The 19,808-nt window shown below is 31.2% G+C and overlaps 1 protein-coding gene across 2 annotated transcripts in view; it reads right to left on the reverse strand.

The window, feature by feature from the left end:
• Nucleotides 1–305: 305 nt before the first annotated feature.
• The window catches only part of LOC126781280 (membrane-associated guanylate kinase, WW and PDZ domain-containing protein 3), an 83,834-nt gene continuing 64,331 nt past the window's right edge, over nucleotides 306–19,808 (reverse strand). For both annotated transcript variants that reach the window (XM_050506175.1, XM_050506174.1), the window contains exons 16-17: nucleotides 1,090–1,276; nucleotides 306–441 (exon numbers count right to left, since the gene is read on the reverse strand). In XM_050506175.1, the coding sequence (XP_050362132.1) occupies nucleotides 1,121–1,276 (156 nt within the window). In that variant the 3' untranslated portion in view covers nucleotides 306–441; nucleotides 1,090–1,120. The remainder of the gene's footprint in view (nucleotides 442–1,089; nucleotides 1,277–19,808) is intronic.

Below are 19,808 nucleotides of genomic sequence, written 5' to 3' on the forward strand. Positions count from 1 at the left end.
TTCAGAAGAGCATATGGCAGCGCAGGTTAGAGTTGGCTATTCCGTGGTGTGCGCGGTGAGGTCGACCTCCGGCATCGCGGTGCCCAGCGCGGCTGGAGGGTCGCTGGCGGGGAGGGAGAGTAGATGTTAGGCCTCCAAAAAAATAAGGGCTGTCGGCTTTGGTTCCAGGTTCGACTTCTTTGCTTCAATGACTAAAAACTCTATTTCCTAAAATTGTATAAAAAAAAATTAGTGACATTTGAAATTTACAGCTTAACAAAATTTATTTATCATAAAGATAAAATGTTAAACAAGTCTGACCGGTTTATCCCTTTGCGCGAAGGATTCAGCAATGAGTCGAGCAACCTCTTGATGTTGCATCCCTTCTACTCGATGCCCGTCTACCGCCAAAATTAACTGTCCCACTTCCAGCCCCCCAGCTTCGTATGCTGAACCATGCTCCTAGAATATTAAAACAGACAATCTTTGTGTTGATACTTAAAGGTTGGAAAATGTCATAACTGTAATTAAGTATAGCGACCCAACAACGTATATAACCAATATGGTAGCAAACATTTTAAATCATTTTAAAATAATAAATTTGAAATCTATTTATGATTCTCACAAGTTTTTATTTATTATTTTATAGTTAAATTTAGCTGTTTTTGTATTATTGGTGGTCGAGGGGTCGAGTTGCTAAATATTATTGTTATTATATTTTAACCAATTACTACTGAAGTGAATTTAAAAATACTTTTTAGACGATAGTTAACAAAACTTAAAACATTAAAACAAAATATCTGAAAAAAGAGTTTTCAAGGCCCTAAAATTGTTTGCATTTATTATGATATTGTTTTTAAGATAATTTAATACTATTAGCGACTTATATTCTACATTTTTATTTGATTATTGTATTATTTTTACATTATTGCTATGTTATTGCTATAACACAGACGATACGTAATATTGCATCTGGGTTTTGTTTAAGTGAAGAGTTTAACTTTATTTTTATGTACCGTCCGTGTGTTGTATACATTATATTTTCTCAAATCCTTAAAATTACTTGTATTCTTTTTTTTTTGAGAAATAAATTCTAAAATTTTAACTTACATGTATATTGATTATTCTAGGCAACGGATGCTTAGTGTTGGCACCACCTTCGATCGCGATGCCAAGGATAGGTTTGGTCTTCTTCACAGAGATGTGTAGATTTCCATGGTGGTCGGGTACGACTCTCGCTGCTCTGCCTTCGTCGATCTGCGCTTCCCCATGTTGCAGGCGCTGCATAGACTGGTGCCTGCGGATCCCACCTCGATCCTCAAGTAAAGCACCACCTTCTTCTTTCATGTCGAAGCTACGTGACAACTTGTGGGCCAATTCCTGTCAATATGACTTACTTAAAACGTTCTTAATCGAAATTTCGATTGGTGGTTTAGCTTTACATGTTTTTAAAATATATTTTTTGTTTCAACTTTTTAGTTATTTTAATTTATATTAATTATATTTTATATACCACATCCACACTAATATCATAATGCTACGCTAAAATCAGCAAAATTTGATCAGCCTCTAATAATAACTGAGTGCTCTAATTCGACATGTGTATCTGGGTGGCAGAGGGCAGTAACTCGCGACAACTGGACTTATACTTAGCATAACTCTTATACAACCTTGTGCCTCTCAGTTACTTAAATGTTAGTGATCTGTAAGTCAAATGTATCGAGAAGCTGTAAGTGAGATGTGAGCTGGAGGCTTGGAAACATGCGTTTCAATCACTCGGTGGCGTGGTACAAAGGTATATTTTACAAGTGAAAATTCGTTAACCCAATTGGCGTACCTAAACAGCGATTTCAAAAAAATAAGTTTATACTGCAACAGAAGTATTATAAATAAAAATACAAAGCATTTATACGACATTATAAATAATAAGTGGTCAAAGTTAAAACCGAGATCTAAGACAATTTTGCCATCATGCACTAATGAAAAGTTATTGTAACAAACGTTTTCAATTAAAGATGTTCGAAAAACAGCAATTGCAAAAATCTTTGTATATACGATTACTTTCTATACAAATTTAGATACTACTTGTTTACCGCAACGACTATTTCTGGTTTTTTGCTAATGTCTTCATGCAACGTTACCCATTCAAGACACTCGACCTCTACTATCTAATGAAACCGAATCAAAAGGTGTGCGACACTACTCTGAATTTCAATGAAACAATATTAAATAAACTATAAAAAAAAATAAACACCGAAATGAAGTGCAACGATAAAAAAAGTGAAAACATATAAATTGAATTTCTAACACCAAGCATCGTTCCGTTCATAAAGCGAAAATTTTGAATAGAAGAACTTGATTTTTGAATATCGTGCAAAAGAAAGTTTTCAATGTGCTAGGACAGTTTGCCGATTGCTTTTTCGGCGGGAGGCTGGGCCACTTACTAGAGGTCGTCCCCAGTACCATGATTTAACTTTCTGCGTCCAGCCACCGAGTGATGAGCGCAGTCCCTCGAGATAGCCGCACTGAAACATCACACTCACTCAGCGCCAGGTGCTCTCTCCGACACAAACAGACCCGCGCCGCTCACGTTTTACATTATTACTCAGGACGCGGTATGTCGATACTCACAAATTCATAACCCCAGTGCCAACTAACCATGATTTTACAAAATCTAAATATGTACTACAGGTCACTTCCTAATTAAATGCAGGATCATTAGGGGTAGCTATCAAATTTAATCTAAATTGTAGGTAATGTTTTGTATGAGTATACCTGTATTATTAATGAAATACTTTTACTTAAATAATTAGCACTCAGATACAACCCAATGACATCGCACACTTAGCAAATTCTACTTCTAGAGATATAAGTATAGTCAAATTGCTGGCCAAGCTTAAAAAAAGAATTTAATTTGTAATATGTTTATAAAACTATTTAGTTATAAATAATACTAATATAAAATACGGCATCACTTTATTATATTTGAATACGTACCTGATCCTATTTTTTAGTTTACAAGGTTGCATGGAACAAAACAAACAACAATTATATTTTTTGTCTTTGGAAAAACGAGCTATAACAAGTTGACATTGCTTCATCGTGAAGTGTGATTTGCTAACTTTCAAGTCATGTAACAAATCATAATGGCCTAAAGCCATTGTGTTTGGTTGTCAGGTCGACTGTTCGCCGATGTCAGCTGTCCGACTGTCTCGCCTGTGGTGATCCTCGACAAGTCTACACAATGATACTTCATTTCGACAATTTACTTCCTTATAAAAGCGTGTGACATAAACACGACTAACTATAATATTAGGTAATACCTTTGCCTTAAAATAAGTGTGGAGTAAAATAGATTTAATGAAAAATTACACATGCAAAGTCGGTCTGCAAGAGATATACTCTTTTTACGGCCAATCAATGGCAATGTATTTTTTGCGTTAACATAATTGCGAGGAATGCTGACATGACGAGATAGTTATTTTATCCACTATCAGATTATCTCGGTCCTGTAGCCTCGGCCGACACGGCGCGCCTCGTTAGTCTCTTCTATAAACAACGTGATGGTATCAGAGAACACGCGCCCGCTTGCGATACGCTGCCACGCCGATTTTATGATTTTTATATGTTTATGTTTAAGATGATATTTTTATTGTAAAACTATCAAAATATTAGTGAAGTGAAATATTTAGGCAGTACTGCAATGTATGTATTTGTAAAACAATATACAGCCATACATATACTTCCTAAATGGACAAAAAAATCTTTTATGACAAACTATAACTGTATGTACAACTGATTTTATTCTGTATACCATTTTTAATGTGAAAAATACACTGACGCGCCTCGGGGGTAAGGCAGGCTCGTATACCGTGACGGCAAACGGCATGACGTCTTTATATTTTATATTCGTTAGTTCTATGTTTCTTCACGTCTTATCTTTTTTTTAAATAGTTTGTGATTTCCTAATTTAAATTATATGTGTACCTGATGTGAAAAAGTGTAACGCACAAATTCAGCTTAAAAATACATCTAACTAAATTTGTTTCTTAAGTTATTATTATGTAAGATAATATAAATGCAAAAGGGTTTTTTTTTTCATAAATATGTTCATCTAAGTAATTAAATGTAAAATAAAATCATTGATTCGGCTTTAGTTTTTTGGATGGATTTAATTGTAAACAAGTGTATATATAATTGCGTCAAGCCGTTATTTTATATACATTTAATTGGCAACGTCTTATATCGGGCACTTCTGTCCTAGTTCCCAGGGTCCTTTCGAAGTTCAAGTTGCGCTTAACAAGATACTTCGCGAACTCGCAGTATAACGGTAATCCGCAATAATATCGAGACGTGGATGTATTTACATTTATTTATCAATTTAGTAACAAAAAACATAAAAGTAGAACTTTTTCATTGAAATTCAACAACATTTAGGTAATGTATTTTTACAATTTATTAGTTACAATTTTTATACATAAAACAATTAAATGATAAATTTATTAGAGCATGATTTCATTAATGCAGAGCATAGGTCTTTTTTTGTTTTCTGTTTTGAATGTTCAGTATCGCAACCCGAGTGTTAATACTTTACATTTGTGTTCGTATTAAATAATGAAATAAACCAGAGAAAATACTACTCATAAGTACCACCCATTCGTCACCATTAGAGAATATTGCTATTTGACGGTAAATAGCAATATTCTCTAATACCGTGTCTCGTTTGAGTCTGAAGGTAAGTCAGTGTTATTACAGGCACAAAGGATAGTATTCAGATACTATGGTTGTCGGTTCATGTAACATTTCTTCCGCAGAAAATCTATGGGCTGAAACGACAACTCATCATCAGATGTCCCATTTCCTCGTCTCGTCTTCTTTCAGTTATAAAAAATAATTAAAAATCTTTTTCAAAACAAATGTTTAATAAATAAATAAGCGAATAATTTAGCGTAGTATATAGACTGTATTTGCACTCGAATTAAGAGTTTGTATAAAATTTCTGCTCAATCAGGTGGATGGAACTGGCTTAAAATTCAGTTTTAAATTACAGTAAATTAATGATAATATATCAGAAATTAATTCTAAGTATTCCTAAGCATAGTCTTAATAAAGCTTAGAACTGCTGCATAAATACAGTGGCTTTCTGTTCTCGAAAACAATACGTCCCAGTTATAACACAATTTCAGTACCGCAAATTATATTTGCTTGCAAATGAAATTCTAAGATTAATACTGTATTTAATATACAAACATTTATATATTTACTAGCTACTCGTCTCGACATCGCATGAATAAAATCAGTTTATTTTAAATTAAAGAAATATAAATAATTCTAATATAATAAACTTGTACTCTGTTAATATATCCTTAAGTACGCCCCGTTTTTATAATATAAAGCATAATATTCGGTATATTATGCTTAGTCGGAAATCTATTTGTCATTTCAGGCTCTTTTGAAGCAAACACTGCCAAAATTATACCAGATGCACCAACACTATGTGAATAATTTATAGATGTTAAAATGTCAAAAGAAAAGTCAACGACAGTATACGTATTTTATAGTAACATTTCTTTTTAAATGACAGGTATACGCTGCAATAGCACTCTACGGGCGAATAGGTCGTTTGGTGAATGTTTATATCTCATTGGCCAAAAAATAGCAGAGAATAACATCCTTACCCGTGCGAAGTTGAACTGGCTATTTTACAGTTTTGGCAGCGTTCGCTTGCAAAGAAACCGGACTCGCTATACCTCAAAAAATAATATGCAAGATATAAACATATGTGTTTGCTGAAACTTACTAATCTGATTGATATGGAACTATATTAAATTTCCAAATTAGTTGGATTGGGAGTTGAAAAAAATAATTTGGCATTAAAAAATATATTACTTGAAATCACATATGCACTAAATATTTTATTTTCGTCATCAAAATAGACAGACAGGTTATTGACACGCATAAATTTAAAATTTCATACAAAAACTAATCTCTTATCTACGATCCGATATCGAAAGAAATTTTAGATTTTTAAGCGTAGGAATATATATTTGTAATATTCGATTATATATGTATATCATTAGCTAATTTGAAATTAGCTTTCATGCCACATATTGTTTTATACATTTTAAGATTTTGTTATATAATATAATCAATTAATATTATACGATATCTATTTGACTACGGACTTGTTGAAAGTTCAAACTCAATATAAACTTTCTTTATAAAGCTATTACTAGGAGTGTTGTGTTGGATCGTTATTTTATAATGTTTATTATAATTAAATTCGGTTGTAATTAAAATAGGAATGTCGGTTTTCTTGGTAAAATTAAAAGAAACTAAAGAATGCTTTTATAAAAATTACAATGGATAAAATAATAACAATGTCCTCCTGACCGACTTTATCTAAAGAGATCTGTCTCATAAGAATTACTAACTGCGCGGAACATATTATAATGCACAAGTGTGTACGCAAACACAAGAGCACACCATAACCCCCTGCTCTCATGATCAGATGGGACGGCAAATCTGACACGACCGGAGAGATTTCAGGCACAGGACCAACGGCTTAACGTGCTTTAACGAGACACGGGAGTGTAAACACTGCGAAGCAGTCAAGTGAGTCTAGGTAGGTAGATACACATTACAATGACAATTAAGTTTTTGGCATTTTTCTTTAAGATTGATTTGAATAGTTTACAGTAAGATAAAAAAGATCTTGAATAATAAAGTAAAGTTGTAATAACACCTTAACAAAATATGATATTAATACGAGTGGGGAACGCGGTGGATGTAGTAAGTTATATGACTAAAAGTATTGTGTAGCTTATTATTAGTACAAACGCATTTGGTTAAAAAAATGTAGCAATATTAACTATCATAAATTCATAACTTATTGAACCGTTATTCAATAGATAACCTCGAACGTGAGTTGACTATGTTCAAATATCTCGACCACAATGCGTAGTCAATTATGAAAGATATTACCAATTTTATCTCCGTATCAAAACATCTGTCTTAATCGTTATTTAAAAAAAAACATACAAATTTTCCACGTTAGTTCCCACACTCGAAACTTAATTATTATTAATTTTGTTTTTATATTTTATATTTTAAATGTTTCTTATTTCGTTAGGAAAATTAAAAAGTTTTTAGATGTGTTTATGTTTAGAATTTAACTTTTATATATTATATAAATACATTAAATTATTCCGCTATTACAATCAAATAAAATAATAAGTTTACTTTTACTGTTAACTAAGTATTGTAATTACGGTTGAGTAGCTAATGTAAGTGTATAAAAAAGATAAATAAATTACTTTCATTTACGTGAAATCGTATGCAGACAATTATATAAAAAAGAATAATAACATATTATTGCAACATTACTTATTTGAAAGGTAGAAAATTCAGATGCAATGGCGTACTTAGGTAATATATCTTTTTGTTTAATTATTTTAGCTATGCATTACCATTGTGATTATTTTCTTGATAGTCTTAAAATTAGAGTTTGTCGCTTATAGAAACTTCAGGCTATTAAGTTATTTGATATATAACATTTTGAATATGTAATAAACATATTGCGATAATATACATACGTTTGTTTTGCTGTTGTACTATTTTATTTTATGATACTTTTGATTAAATATGAAATCAGATAAATATTATGATAAAAAATTTGATAAGGATTGATAGTTGTATTCGGAGTATTATTTTCCTATGGATATATAACTGATATACAAATCTATTTAATTTAAATAGTTAAAAAATTGCAGGTTTGTTATTTGTTTATATTATAGCATATATATTATTATATATCCTAACTAATACTATAATTGCGAAAGTGAGTTTTGTTTGTTACACTTTCACGTCTTAACTGCTCAACCGATTATCAAGAAATTTTGCATAACACCTGACCCGTGGTATATGGGTGATACTATACTATAGGGTAAAATTATATATAAATTAATACATATTGATTGGATTTTATATATTTATTGTAATTCTAAACATTATACGCTTAACGGGTTATAGGATTTGAAACACATCAAAGTACACGTTATATTCTATATTAAGTCCGGTTTATCTAGTTTTAGAAAGATGCAGCCGTGGGAACGTTGGTTCAGTTTTAGCAATTTGAAACAAATGGTTAGAGTTCTAAGTATATAGATCTAGAATATAAACAAACAGCGCTCTATGGCTGCGTTATCAGTGACTGCAAAAAATATCGATTTCGTGTAAATTAAACTTGAATATTTTATAAAGAATAAAGATCGCGACTCTTCGTCTTTATCTCTAAAACTGTTAATTCAAATAAAGTAAAATATTATTTTATGAAAGTTACAAAACATTTATATTTGTAATTTACAGTTGATACGGTAAACTACTTTTAATTATAATATATCATCGATCTACCTTTATTATATTTCTCCTTCTCGAAAATTCCTCTAATATCTTAAGAAGATGATAGTTACTTATTTAGTAAAAATTGTCATGCATAACTTCTTTAATTTTATCGAGAGATTGTATGTAACGCAAATTTGTAACAAATACATGAACACAAAGACGAGCATGAATGAAGGTTACGCGTTTTACTTCGGAACCCTAAAAGTTGTTGTATTCTATTTAAATCTTTGCTTCTCATCAAATAATACCGTAACGTCGAAATATGTTGAAATATAACGGTCAAATGAGATGAAATTTAAGACAAGCACTGGGGCATGATAGCTCTATAATTTACTGTTAAAATTCATGTTTTGTCCTTTTCTTAGTAGGAACTATAATTATAATATAATATATAACTTATATACATTCTGATTAATTGACTAACGATTGATGATCGTCACCAGTCAACAGTCAGATGACTGGTGACTGTTAGATAAGTCATAATTTTTGTTTCTAATAATTTACAAACGACGTTTGTTTTCCGTTTATCGAACATAAACTTGTTTTGATAGGCTAAAAAAATGTAAACGTAACAATGTCTGCATGTAAACGTAAGCAATGTTTACGTTTTACATGCAGATATGTAAATATATGTGCAGCACTTCCAATCGGCAGAGTAGGGAATTGACTAGGTAATCAGAAAACTTTTCTGTTCAGACTTCAGAGTGAAATATCGAATACTTTTATATTTAATTTTAGTTTATAAACTGAATAAAAGTAGTTCCAGTTTGTACGATTTGTTGTTTTGTTTTTTTATACCTGTATTATTTTGCTATTTGATGGTACTGATAAGCCTCAAAACATTTGGTTTTATGGCAGTACAAAAAAATCATAATCATAATGATTAAGCAATATCAAGAAAGATAGACAATTCTGATTTCGAAGTAATATACTTATTGCCTTTCCAGTTAATTATTTAACAGTAAATTAAATATAAGTTAAAAATAATAAACGCATTTTATCATACAATTTAACTTTATAAATAAAATATAGAAAAAATATTTACTTCACATTTTAAAACCCCCGAGAAAGGCTAGGAGCGTTTTTTTTATGTTAGAGGGGGCAAACGAGCAGACGTTTGACATTTACGGTCTATAATTTTACTTTTACTAATATACACTTCAAAAACGAATTGATCCGGTTGAAACAATCACAACTAGTTCGTAAGGTTTCATAAAGGCGACCTTTTTTGTTTTGTCCTTCCTTACACAGCTTCTACATTGCTGGGCATGTTTTAACGAAAACTAAATAACAACTAGAACAGTCTTTAATAAGCAGCTCCAGATTTTAACGTCAGTCTCATTCGGATAAATTTACACAATAAAAGTTAAACCTTTTTGGGTCATCTGTTTTTACCTTTTCTTGTTTAATAATTATATTTTGAAACGTTACTCAAGATAGTGGACTGCACGCCGGATAAAGTGTGAGTCATTCAGCTTTGCGAAATGGCTAGTAATATACTCGTAACTAGAATTAGCACAGCTGATACTCCGATGTAGTGACATGTTATTCAGTTATTGAAATTGCAACTGTTTATATAACCACTTTCACGCTTTTAGCGTCCACAACGTAAAGCAGCTCTCATTTCATAGTTTAGTAGCTTGTAAAAAGGAAAAGAGTAAAAAAATATGAGAAAATTGTTTTACAAGATACTAAACTCAAAATAATTATTGGAAAGTGGCTTTAAGTGTTAGAATATCATTTCATTGAAGGAAAAAGATTGAATATTGGTTTACTGTATTATGTACCGTTATTCCATATCCAAATTAATACTTTCTACGAATTTCTAAAGCTGATTATAAAATCTGATTTACCTATACTCATTAATTTTTCATCTTAATATAAATAAAAATAGTAAAATTTGGTCAAAACCGATAAAGAAAAATTTTACTTTACCGTAAGTGACATTCATGGAAAAGTAAAAACAAAAAAGAAAAAAAAATACAAAAGGAAAAGAGAATACAAATAAAAAAATTTGAACAACGTGAAACGTTTGCATGTTTGATTATACACGAAGGTGATCTATAATCAGATAAGAAGATCAAAAAATTAAAGCCTTGACTTCCTTCCCAATATCTCGATGAATCTCTTTTCGGTTTCATTGTTTCTTATTTGCGAGAAGTTAGTGATAATTAAATAGAATTGAGAATTAAGTTAGCAGGAAGTTTTGGTGAAGTTCCAAATGGTAAACAAACAAAAAACATAGGTCAAGGCTCAATAACATATGTATTTAATAATGCAAACTACTACAGAGTCTATGAACAATAAACGAGAATTGTAAACAAATATTATTTTAAATATTACTTTTTTAAATAGTATCATTAGGTTAGACGTTTCCCTGTTAACGATTATATATATCAAACTTATAGGTTACAAAAATTGCTTAATGTGTAAGTGGGTGGTGTTATTCATTTAGAATAAGTGCGGTAAGCATACAGTCAACATATGGGTAGCCAGTTGAGACTTGAGAGACTGTCGTACAAACTCGATTCGCACAGCTAGCCCTAGCCTTGTGCCGTCATCGTGTGTTGGCCAGTCGAGTAGTCGACAGTCGTATACTGGTTGCTGTACAGTGCACACGTTTTACGTCGATTAAGAACATTATTCCAATTTGTTTACAAATAAAAGCCAGAGTGAAGAGTAAGGAGGATAGCCGTGACAGGTGAGTTAATCTTACATTGAGGTTAAGGTTTTGATTGTCTACCTGTTTCATAGTGCTTTTGTGTTAGGACGTAAACAATGCCGCCGCGTTCAACTTTTGTTTTGATGCATGCTACCTGGAAACACGCTAAATTAAACGTGTGTTATAAAATTTTCAATGGTTTATTTTTATCTTGTTTACAAAAATATTAATGTTATTTATTTTTAATTGTAATATATACCATATTATATATAGTTATGTTGTATAGTGTAACCTACATTCATTTAATAGTGTGTAACGATGTGTATTGCGCGATGTATTAGTGTGTTAACGAGATACATCCCATCGGTGCCGGTGACGAGAACGAGCTTAGCTTGTTTGCCAGGTCTTTTTGGGCTGTATACAAAAAATGAATACGTTGCCATAAATGTTTTAATTAAAATAGTTTTTTTTTGCGTTTTATATGTATTTGAATAAACATAATATTACCTATACAAATATTATAATTGCGGAATTATAACACTTTCACGGCTAAACCACAGAACCGATTTTGATATAACTTGGTATGAATCAAGCTTAAAACCCAAGGGGTCATAGGTTGTTTTATATCTACAAAAATTAGTAGACTATATTTTGTAATAAATAGACGTTAAATCGAAGAGGGTATACTTGATTTTAGTTATTTAGACAGGTAGATTTTTTATTTGGAATAGCTAATACATATAATTCTATGTCATGGCAAAATGTTGTATCTATTTACCTAATTTGCACGCTTGATTGTATTCTAAGTCTAGGTCAAATCAATACCATTACAGTCGTGTCTAAAACAATTTACTGTCGATTGATGTAACTTCGGTACTTTGCGAATTATTTACCATTAATTAAATATTAATAATATAATTATATAACTTTACTTAGTTTTAATAAATTTGTATTAATTAAAAAAATATTTTTTGTTTGAATTAAAGTACATTTATGATAAATTACAGTATTGTTGTTTGTGCGAAATCAACAAATAATTAAAAATAATATAATCAGCCGTGGTATTATCTTATATGTGTCTTATCTTAATTGTTATCAGGCGTTACAAGTGTAATCAAACTAACGATAATATCTGTTGCTCTATTTTGTAGTGCATTAATGTTAACGACAATAGTGTGATCCGGGACAATGGTTGTCCTACGGCTATCGAGGCTAATGTTACATGCTAAATTATTCCTTATGTATGTTCTCTTCTAAACGACCGACAGTCTTCTGGCCCTTTCGTTAAATTGCCATTACTTGACCATGCTCTATTTGCGTTGACGTTTTGTATTGCGTTCAGTAGTCGAACTTCGTCATTTATAAAACTAAATATAGAATAGATTATATATAGTATTATAATGAAAAAAAGATAAAACAAAAAAATAGACCAAACAGAAATAATATACAAATTATTGTAATATATATAAAAAAATATTTTTTCAGTCTGTAGCCTTTCAAATGATATTTATTTGCGATTTTCATTAGGAAAAAGTAAACTTATATGATTATGTGTCATATTACTAATATTTACAACATTTATACTTATTATAAAAATCATTATATTACAATTTCTATTACACCACGAGAAATAGAAAACGGATCTGGGTTAAATTATGGCTATATGCAATGCATTAATATATTTTAAATCCATAAAAAAATGTTTAAGCCATAAATATATGACATATTTAAATGTTACACTTGGTACACGGCAAAAGGCACTTTGAAAGTAGTATTCCATTTGGTTACATCGAATGTGTTTCATATCGCAGTCGTAATTAGATATACACAATACAGGGAAAGGAAACTGATAATTACGCGATGAATCAAAGAGAGATTCCGTGTAGAATCAATTTGTGAACGAGTCTCTTTCGTTCGATCTTTTAATTAGCGTTGTAACATGAAACTCGGAACGGGTTAAGGCCGTTGCTCACTATAGGCTAAGCTGACCGCGATATATAACACTCGTGTGTGCGATACTGAATGTAATACGAGATTCGACTCGAGAATTAATTCGCAGATGTAACGGATCCGAAAGGTCGATTCCTTGGGGCGAACGTTCCGTTTCCTTTAGTGTCCTTTCTGTTTTGTTTGTTTTTTTCCGTAAGTACATGAACTTAAGGTTGTTCCTGAAAATAAATAAGTCGTTGGAGGTTTTTGTACATTGCTTTAAGTTATTAATTTCTTACTTAAACGTCATTTACTCTATTGATTAAACAAACCAAATAAGATAGCTAATTGTGCTATGTTTATTTATTTAAATAATCAATAATATTATAAAAGTCAAATCGAAAATAACACATGTGTGTCTGTTATAATCTGTATGTTGCTGTTGAGTCCGTGTCGATGTGTCGATGGAATATCCACTTTAGATCGCACACGACGCTGCCGTCTGTAATCCCGCTACTCAAACAGTACGTTCACTCGCGCGGTTATATGTATGTATATTTATGCTATTCTAAGTATGTCCACAATGCGATGATTTCTAAACCAATACTGTCATTACGGGATCTGATAAACACGTAATTCTCTTGAAAAACACATTAGACATATCGAAGACAATTATTATTCTACATCATATCATTTATTGTTTTATAATTATAATTATTGTATTATTTAATAGAATTTAGTCGAATTTTGAATTTTCCTTCAGTCTCAAACGACCCAGTCAGAAGGACACGTCTTGACTTCACATGTATTTAAGTTATCTTCACCTAAATGTTACTAACAAAGTCAGTAATATAAACAAATCTAGGCAGTCGATTTAAACCTACTTCCAATTAGTATAGATTTGACACCACCAGCTACAAAGTTTGAACTCTATATACGGATGAAAATATAATATATCTTGGTATTACTTTGTCGATAGTGCTAGGCAATGAATAATGGAACATTTAAACGGCTACTAGTAAAATTCCCAATACAGCCTTATATATTGAGATTCAACAAAAAAACTAGACACACTATCGCGATACATAATTGTGTCAAAAATATACAACATATAATATAAATATTACTTGTAAAGTTTTTTTAATTGTCTATTAAATAGGAAATGAGCAATTCTCGTATATATATATTGCGTCTCGGACACTGCTCTAACGATTTTGGCTCAAATGATGTGTTAAGATATTGCTTTTTATCTATATTCTTGAAAAAAAAAAAAACTATCATTTTACAAAAAAATATAACTTCATTATAGAGAACGATATTCTAATAGGATAAAAAGATTCATGTGAAACCGAAATTTATTTTTATTTCAGTTTCTACCATAGCTTTCTTTAATTTGATTATTACTTTATGATTACCACTTCTTCTCTGTTGAAGCAGAAATCTTTTAATGAAAGTGGAGCAACTGAGGCGGGAAAATTGTGAAGTCAGGAAATATCAGGTTCAGCCGAAGGCACTTTACATACAGTATTACATGGTATGGTGAGGTTCCCTTCCGGTTATTATCATTGGAAATAAGAGTAGCCATAATAATAGTAAAATTATATGTTTCTGTTAGGTGCTAAGATTACATTTGTAGAATTAGTTTCTTATTTTTTGAATGTCATCGAACTAAATCATGAAACAGACAAGTTTCAAAAGTAGTTACCTAATTATAATAAGCTATTTGAAAATGGATTTTTGTTGATTTTTAACATTAAAATGATTATAATTTCAAGATTAATTTTTTTACCGTTTAGGTTTGTATATAACTGGTTAAAACTACTTATCAAGTGTACAAATTTTTTACAACCTTTACTACTTACTCTTAAGCGAATATACGAATATAAGAGTATCGAAATAACGTTGTTAGCGAGTTTTAATTTTTTTTATGATTTTTGTAACATAGCAAAGCACATGTTGAAAGCCACTCTGGAGCTCTTAAATTTCCTAAGTGCGGGTACAAATGAAAAATGATCAAAGAAACCCTAACTTCATTTTAAAGAGCCTTTTCAAAGATACCTTACTCGATAGAAAAAAAACACTAATTTTTACACATACGTTACATGGTTAAAAGTATTTTTATTTGCGATATCATAAGGACAAGTTTTACTTAATTATATTGGTACCCTAATAAAAGGTTTATAAAATTTTTAAATTTCCATTTTCACTTCTATTTCCCAGTCGGAATGATTTAAGAATAAAATGGATACATTCCTAAAACAGGAACCTTTGAAGTGGTCAAAGTGGGAACAGCAAGCAGCGTAGCCCACGGGTAAAGTAGAGCGTTCATTATCACCGGCAGCGCAATTATCGCGACAAGTGCTCGCTTGGCGTTATTTTTCTCGAGCACCGCTGCTTGCACTGCTAAGTGCTTCTACATAAATTGCGCCACATTATCATTCGGTTACCAGCGTACATTTAACATGTCATTTCATAACGATTAACGAGGTTTAAATATAGCAACACTAAAGAGAACATATTCTATTATTTTCTTTTTATTTTATTATTAAAGAGAAAGTGCATTGCTTCGTGAAGTCTTAAGCAATCAGCCAGTTATTTTCTCCTACATTATTTTTTTACCAGCTGTTTCTTATAGACATGATCGTGTATTGTTTTAAAGCATAAAAATAAAAAATAGGAAATATTGGCGCTTAAGTTCCACCCAAATCACTAATTTAAAAAGATAACTTACAGCTACGTATAAAAACTAGTGTTCGCTCAGTGGTTGAAACTCGACCATAATCATTATTGAAATTTGAAGAAAACGTGAATTTATATGTATGCCTCAAACATTTCTTTTTTAACGCATAACGTATTTCCTATTTTTTTTTAATATAAAATTACATAAAGTGATATGAGACAATGAACATAATAATTACAACATTTCATGAATACACGCATCATAATTGTACCATAAGTCGGTTATCAACAATTCAGTGGTGACTAATACAGTGAATTCTTACAGAATAGCGCACTGCTAGGCTGTTTTTCATTTGCCTATTTATATATATACCAATTTTATTTGAACATTAAACTTGCAATCAATTTTCTAAAAGGTATAAATAATGCTGTTGGAGCGTGACAAAACTAAAAGGAATGGAGATCATTAACTATTCCTTTTATTGCCTTGGGAAGTGAGTTATTTTGCCTCTTGAATATTGCGCTATAAACAGTTCACACCAGAATTCAGTAATATAAGTCTTGTTTGGTCGTAGAATAATTATTGTGTGAATTGAAGCCCGTTGAAAAAACAAGTATTTTGTAATTACCGTCACTAAATATACTTACACTTTAATAATGTCCTCCAGACCGATTTCGGCCACGGCGGCCAAGCTCAAGAGAGATTAGCCAACTACGCAGGAGATATTATATTATAGTGCACAAAAACAGGTGCACTCTCTATTCCCTTAACTTACTTAAACTTTATCTTTTTACTGAGTTAAGTTTGCCAAGTTGCTGAAACATGTGAATCTTAACCGAAGATTGCAGATTCAAACCCATGCGACCACCAAGTTATCGTGTTGTTAATAGTGTTAATAATTCATCTGGTGCTCGGTTGTGAAGGAAATCATCGTAAAGAAGCCCATATGTCCACCAACCCGCATTGGAGCAGCGTGATGGAATAAACTCCTTTTTCTTGAAAGGAGTTACCTTACCCTAGCAGTGAAGCATTTACAGGCTGTAACTTAACTTTTTTGTACTGCAAAACAATAAAATTTGACTTTACTTAGTCAATTTATTTACAAATAGAATTTTTACGTAAAGTAAACTTATACGAAGCTTATAATTTTAAAGTAATATGTCTATATGAAAACTGCGTTCGGTCCATTCGGTCGTAACGATAGTGTGTGAGGGTCTGTTAGCACGGTGACCCCGGAACTAAGTGGGGCCCTGGGAACGTCAGTCGGGCCTTTACTAGGTCTGCGCGTGAGTCGGTACACTACGCCGCTGGTCATCTGACTATAATTTATAGCCTGACATTTGACACAAACATTGATGGCTTTTCTCTTTAATAGCATTTACGACTTGCTATTATTGAAAGCCATTATGAATTACCATTATTCTATTGCTTATTATAAATTTATGTTATATTTGTCAATAAACGAATAAAAATACCTTAGGATATTTTATTCGCAAAATATTTCATTCGTGCTTGAATTTATTTATTGTTATTTATGTCTTAATATAGAGTATCGTGTTAGCCAGTAATTCTGAACAATCACTATTATAATTCCTTCTTCGAAGAAATCTCTTTCGTGTTACGGTTAAAATATGAGTTCTTTGCACTGCAGAGACATAACTTTTCTTAATAGACATAAATTTCTCTTTTATTAATAACGATTTTTACTTGAGATATGTCGCTGCTGTAATAATTATACGTTATTATTAAAAGAAAAGTGTAATTATTGCTACTTTGCGTCACTAGTGTTATATATTATGTGAAACGCTGTAATTAACGATCAGTATAATAGCTGTTCATTGTACAAGAAATTTGTAAACTGATTCACATGATAAATGATACTTATTATAAAAGGATCAAACTTGTTGAGGTTCTACAAACTTAATAAATAATTTGTCACAATTAAAAATATGTTTTTACATAAATAAAAATACATTTTTAATTTAATACTATTAAGAAACGTTTTTAATAACTAAGATACGCCTCTCTTTGTCTATCTATAGATAGATAAATTGCTATTAAAAATTAAACAAGTGAGTTTAATGTTTTAAGTACCCACTTCTGTATTTATCTGTGGTGTAGGTCCAATAAAAAATGTTCCATTTGTAGTTATAACGTATATCATTACACATATTCTCATGCGTATCAACTTCTAAAATAAATACAAAAACTGCTTTACATATATTTGCTGGTATAATATTTCGCTTTGATATTATTAAAAGAAAAATCGAAATATACCTAATGATCTCTTTTTATTCTCAAATGAATAAGCAAGTAATAAAATAAGTAGTAGGTACTTGTATTTATATTGAGATTGGATCATACAAATTTTAAGAGACTGTATGTTAGTTGCTATTTCTCGAAAATTATGATTACCTACTTATAAATGGAGCTGTGTATGTCTGTATCACACTAATTTCAGAAATTATAATGAACATTTTAAACCATTTTCACTAATAGACACTGATTCACGAAAAAGGCTTATAATTTGTGAATATTAGATAATGTTATGATATGAAGAACTTACACGGTGTGCGCCGCGTATGATGATTAACTTATATGAAAATAATCTTGGGTTGAATTGTCCCTCTAAAGTGGTTCTTAAGAAAGGTCTATGACACTACTATATCTATATTTTTTTGTTAATACGTACGGGTACGTAACCCTTCAATAGTTTTGTACGAAATGAATAAATTTCTTTCTAACGATAGAAGATACTCGATAATGATGTCTATTATTGAATTCACGAGTCGGTATAAAAATTTTGAAGTGAAAGTTGAAAGGAGTTTTAATTGGAAGGAACTTGTACTGTCACGTATCGCAGGCCATTAGAAAGGCCTCGCGTACAATGTGTAGGACTGTCTTATTGTTATGGGCCCAGTGTGAGTATTCTGGTAAAAGCATTTACATATAAACTTGTTATATTACTGCTAAGTTATACTGATCTACATACTACGTAATGTTATATTCATTTATTTTTTAAAAGGCTAAAAGCATTTTTATCAATACAATTTTTTACAATATATTTATTATTTATGTCGCATGGCCGGTGTTATATAATGATTGAAATGATTAGTATTGATAGGTTGATAATCCACTGAATTTTCATGTGCTTAATTTGCGTTGATAATTCATCTCGCGAAGAAAAACATCGTAAGGATCATACATGTATCGATCGGAATTCCGCCACTTATATATCCATTAACTCGCTTTTGAGCAGCGCGGTGAAATAAACTCTACACGTCTACAATACGGGAGCAGGCCTTAGCCCAGCAGTGAGACATTTACAGGCTTTTAACTATAAATAACACACACACAAACACACATTACTACCGAAACAGCCTGTGAATGTCCCACTGCTGGGCTAAAGGCCTCCTCTCCTCATTTTGAGGAGAAGGTTTTTTGGAGCTTATTCCACCACGCTGCTCCAATGCGGGTTGGTGGAATACACATGTGGCAGAATTTCAGTGAAATTAGACACATGCAGGTTTCCTCACGATGTTTTCCTTCACCGTAAAGCACGAGATGAATTATAATCACAAATTAAGCACATGAAAATTCAGTGGTGCTCGCCCGGGTTTGAACCCACGATCATCGGTTAAGATTCACGCGTTCTTACCATTACTATCAGCTATAATATTAAAAATCACTTACGAGAAATAATATTGAACAAATGGCTAATGGGTTTGATTAGTCAAGTAATTTATTTCTTAATGAAAGTCTTCTGAGGCTTTGCATTAGATGATTACGGTACATCAAAGGGTTAAGAGTGCAAGTCACGGCTAAATACAGATAGCCCCTTGTAATTTATATTGCATATATATTCAATTATGACATAAGACTAGGAAAATATCTTATCTTTAGGTAATTATTATAACTAGTTTTCGCCCAGTAGTCGAAATTCGATCATAATCATTATTGATAATTTGAGTAAAAAATGTAAGAATTCAAATTATGATTTTTTTTTTCTCTTCTAATATTTTTTATTATTAATAACACTGGAGCTTGTCAATAGCTATCAAATAAAAAGAATGTTTACATAAGAACACAAAATTTGTCCTTTAAACCTTATAAAAATGTTATAGTGTTTCAGTATTAAAGTGAATTGGTTGCTTT

This window comes from Nymphalis io, chromosome 3 (assembly GCF_905147045.1).
Source record: "Nymphalis io chromosome 3, ilAglIoxx1.1, whole genome shotgun sequence".
NCBI classification, from domain to species: Eukaryota; Metazoa; Arthropoda; class Insecta; order Lepidoptera; family Nymphalidae; genus Nymphalis; species Nymphalis io.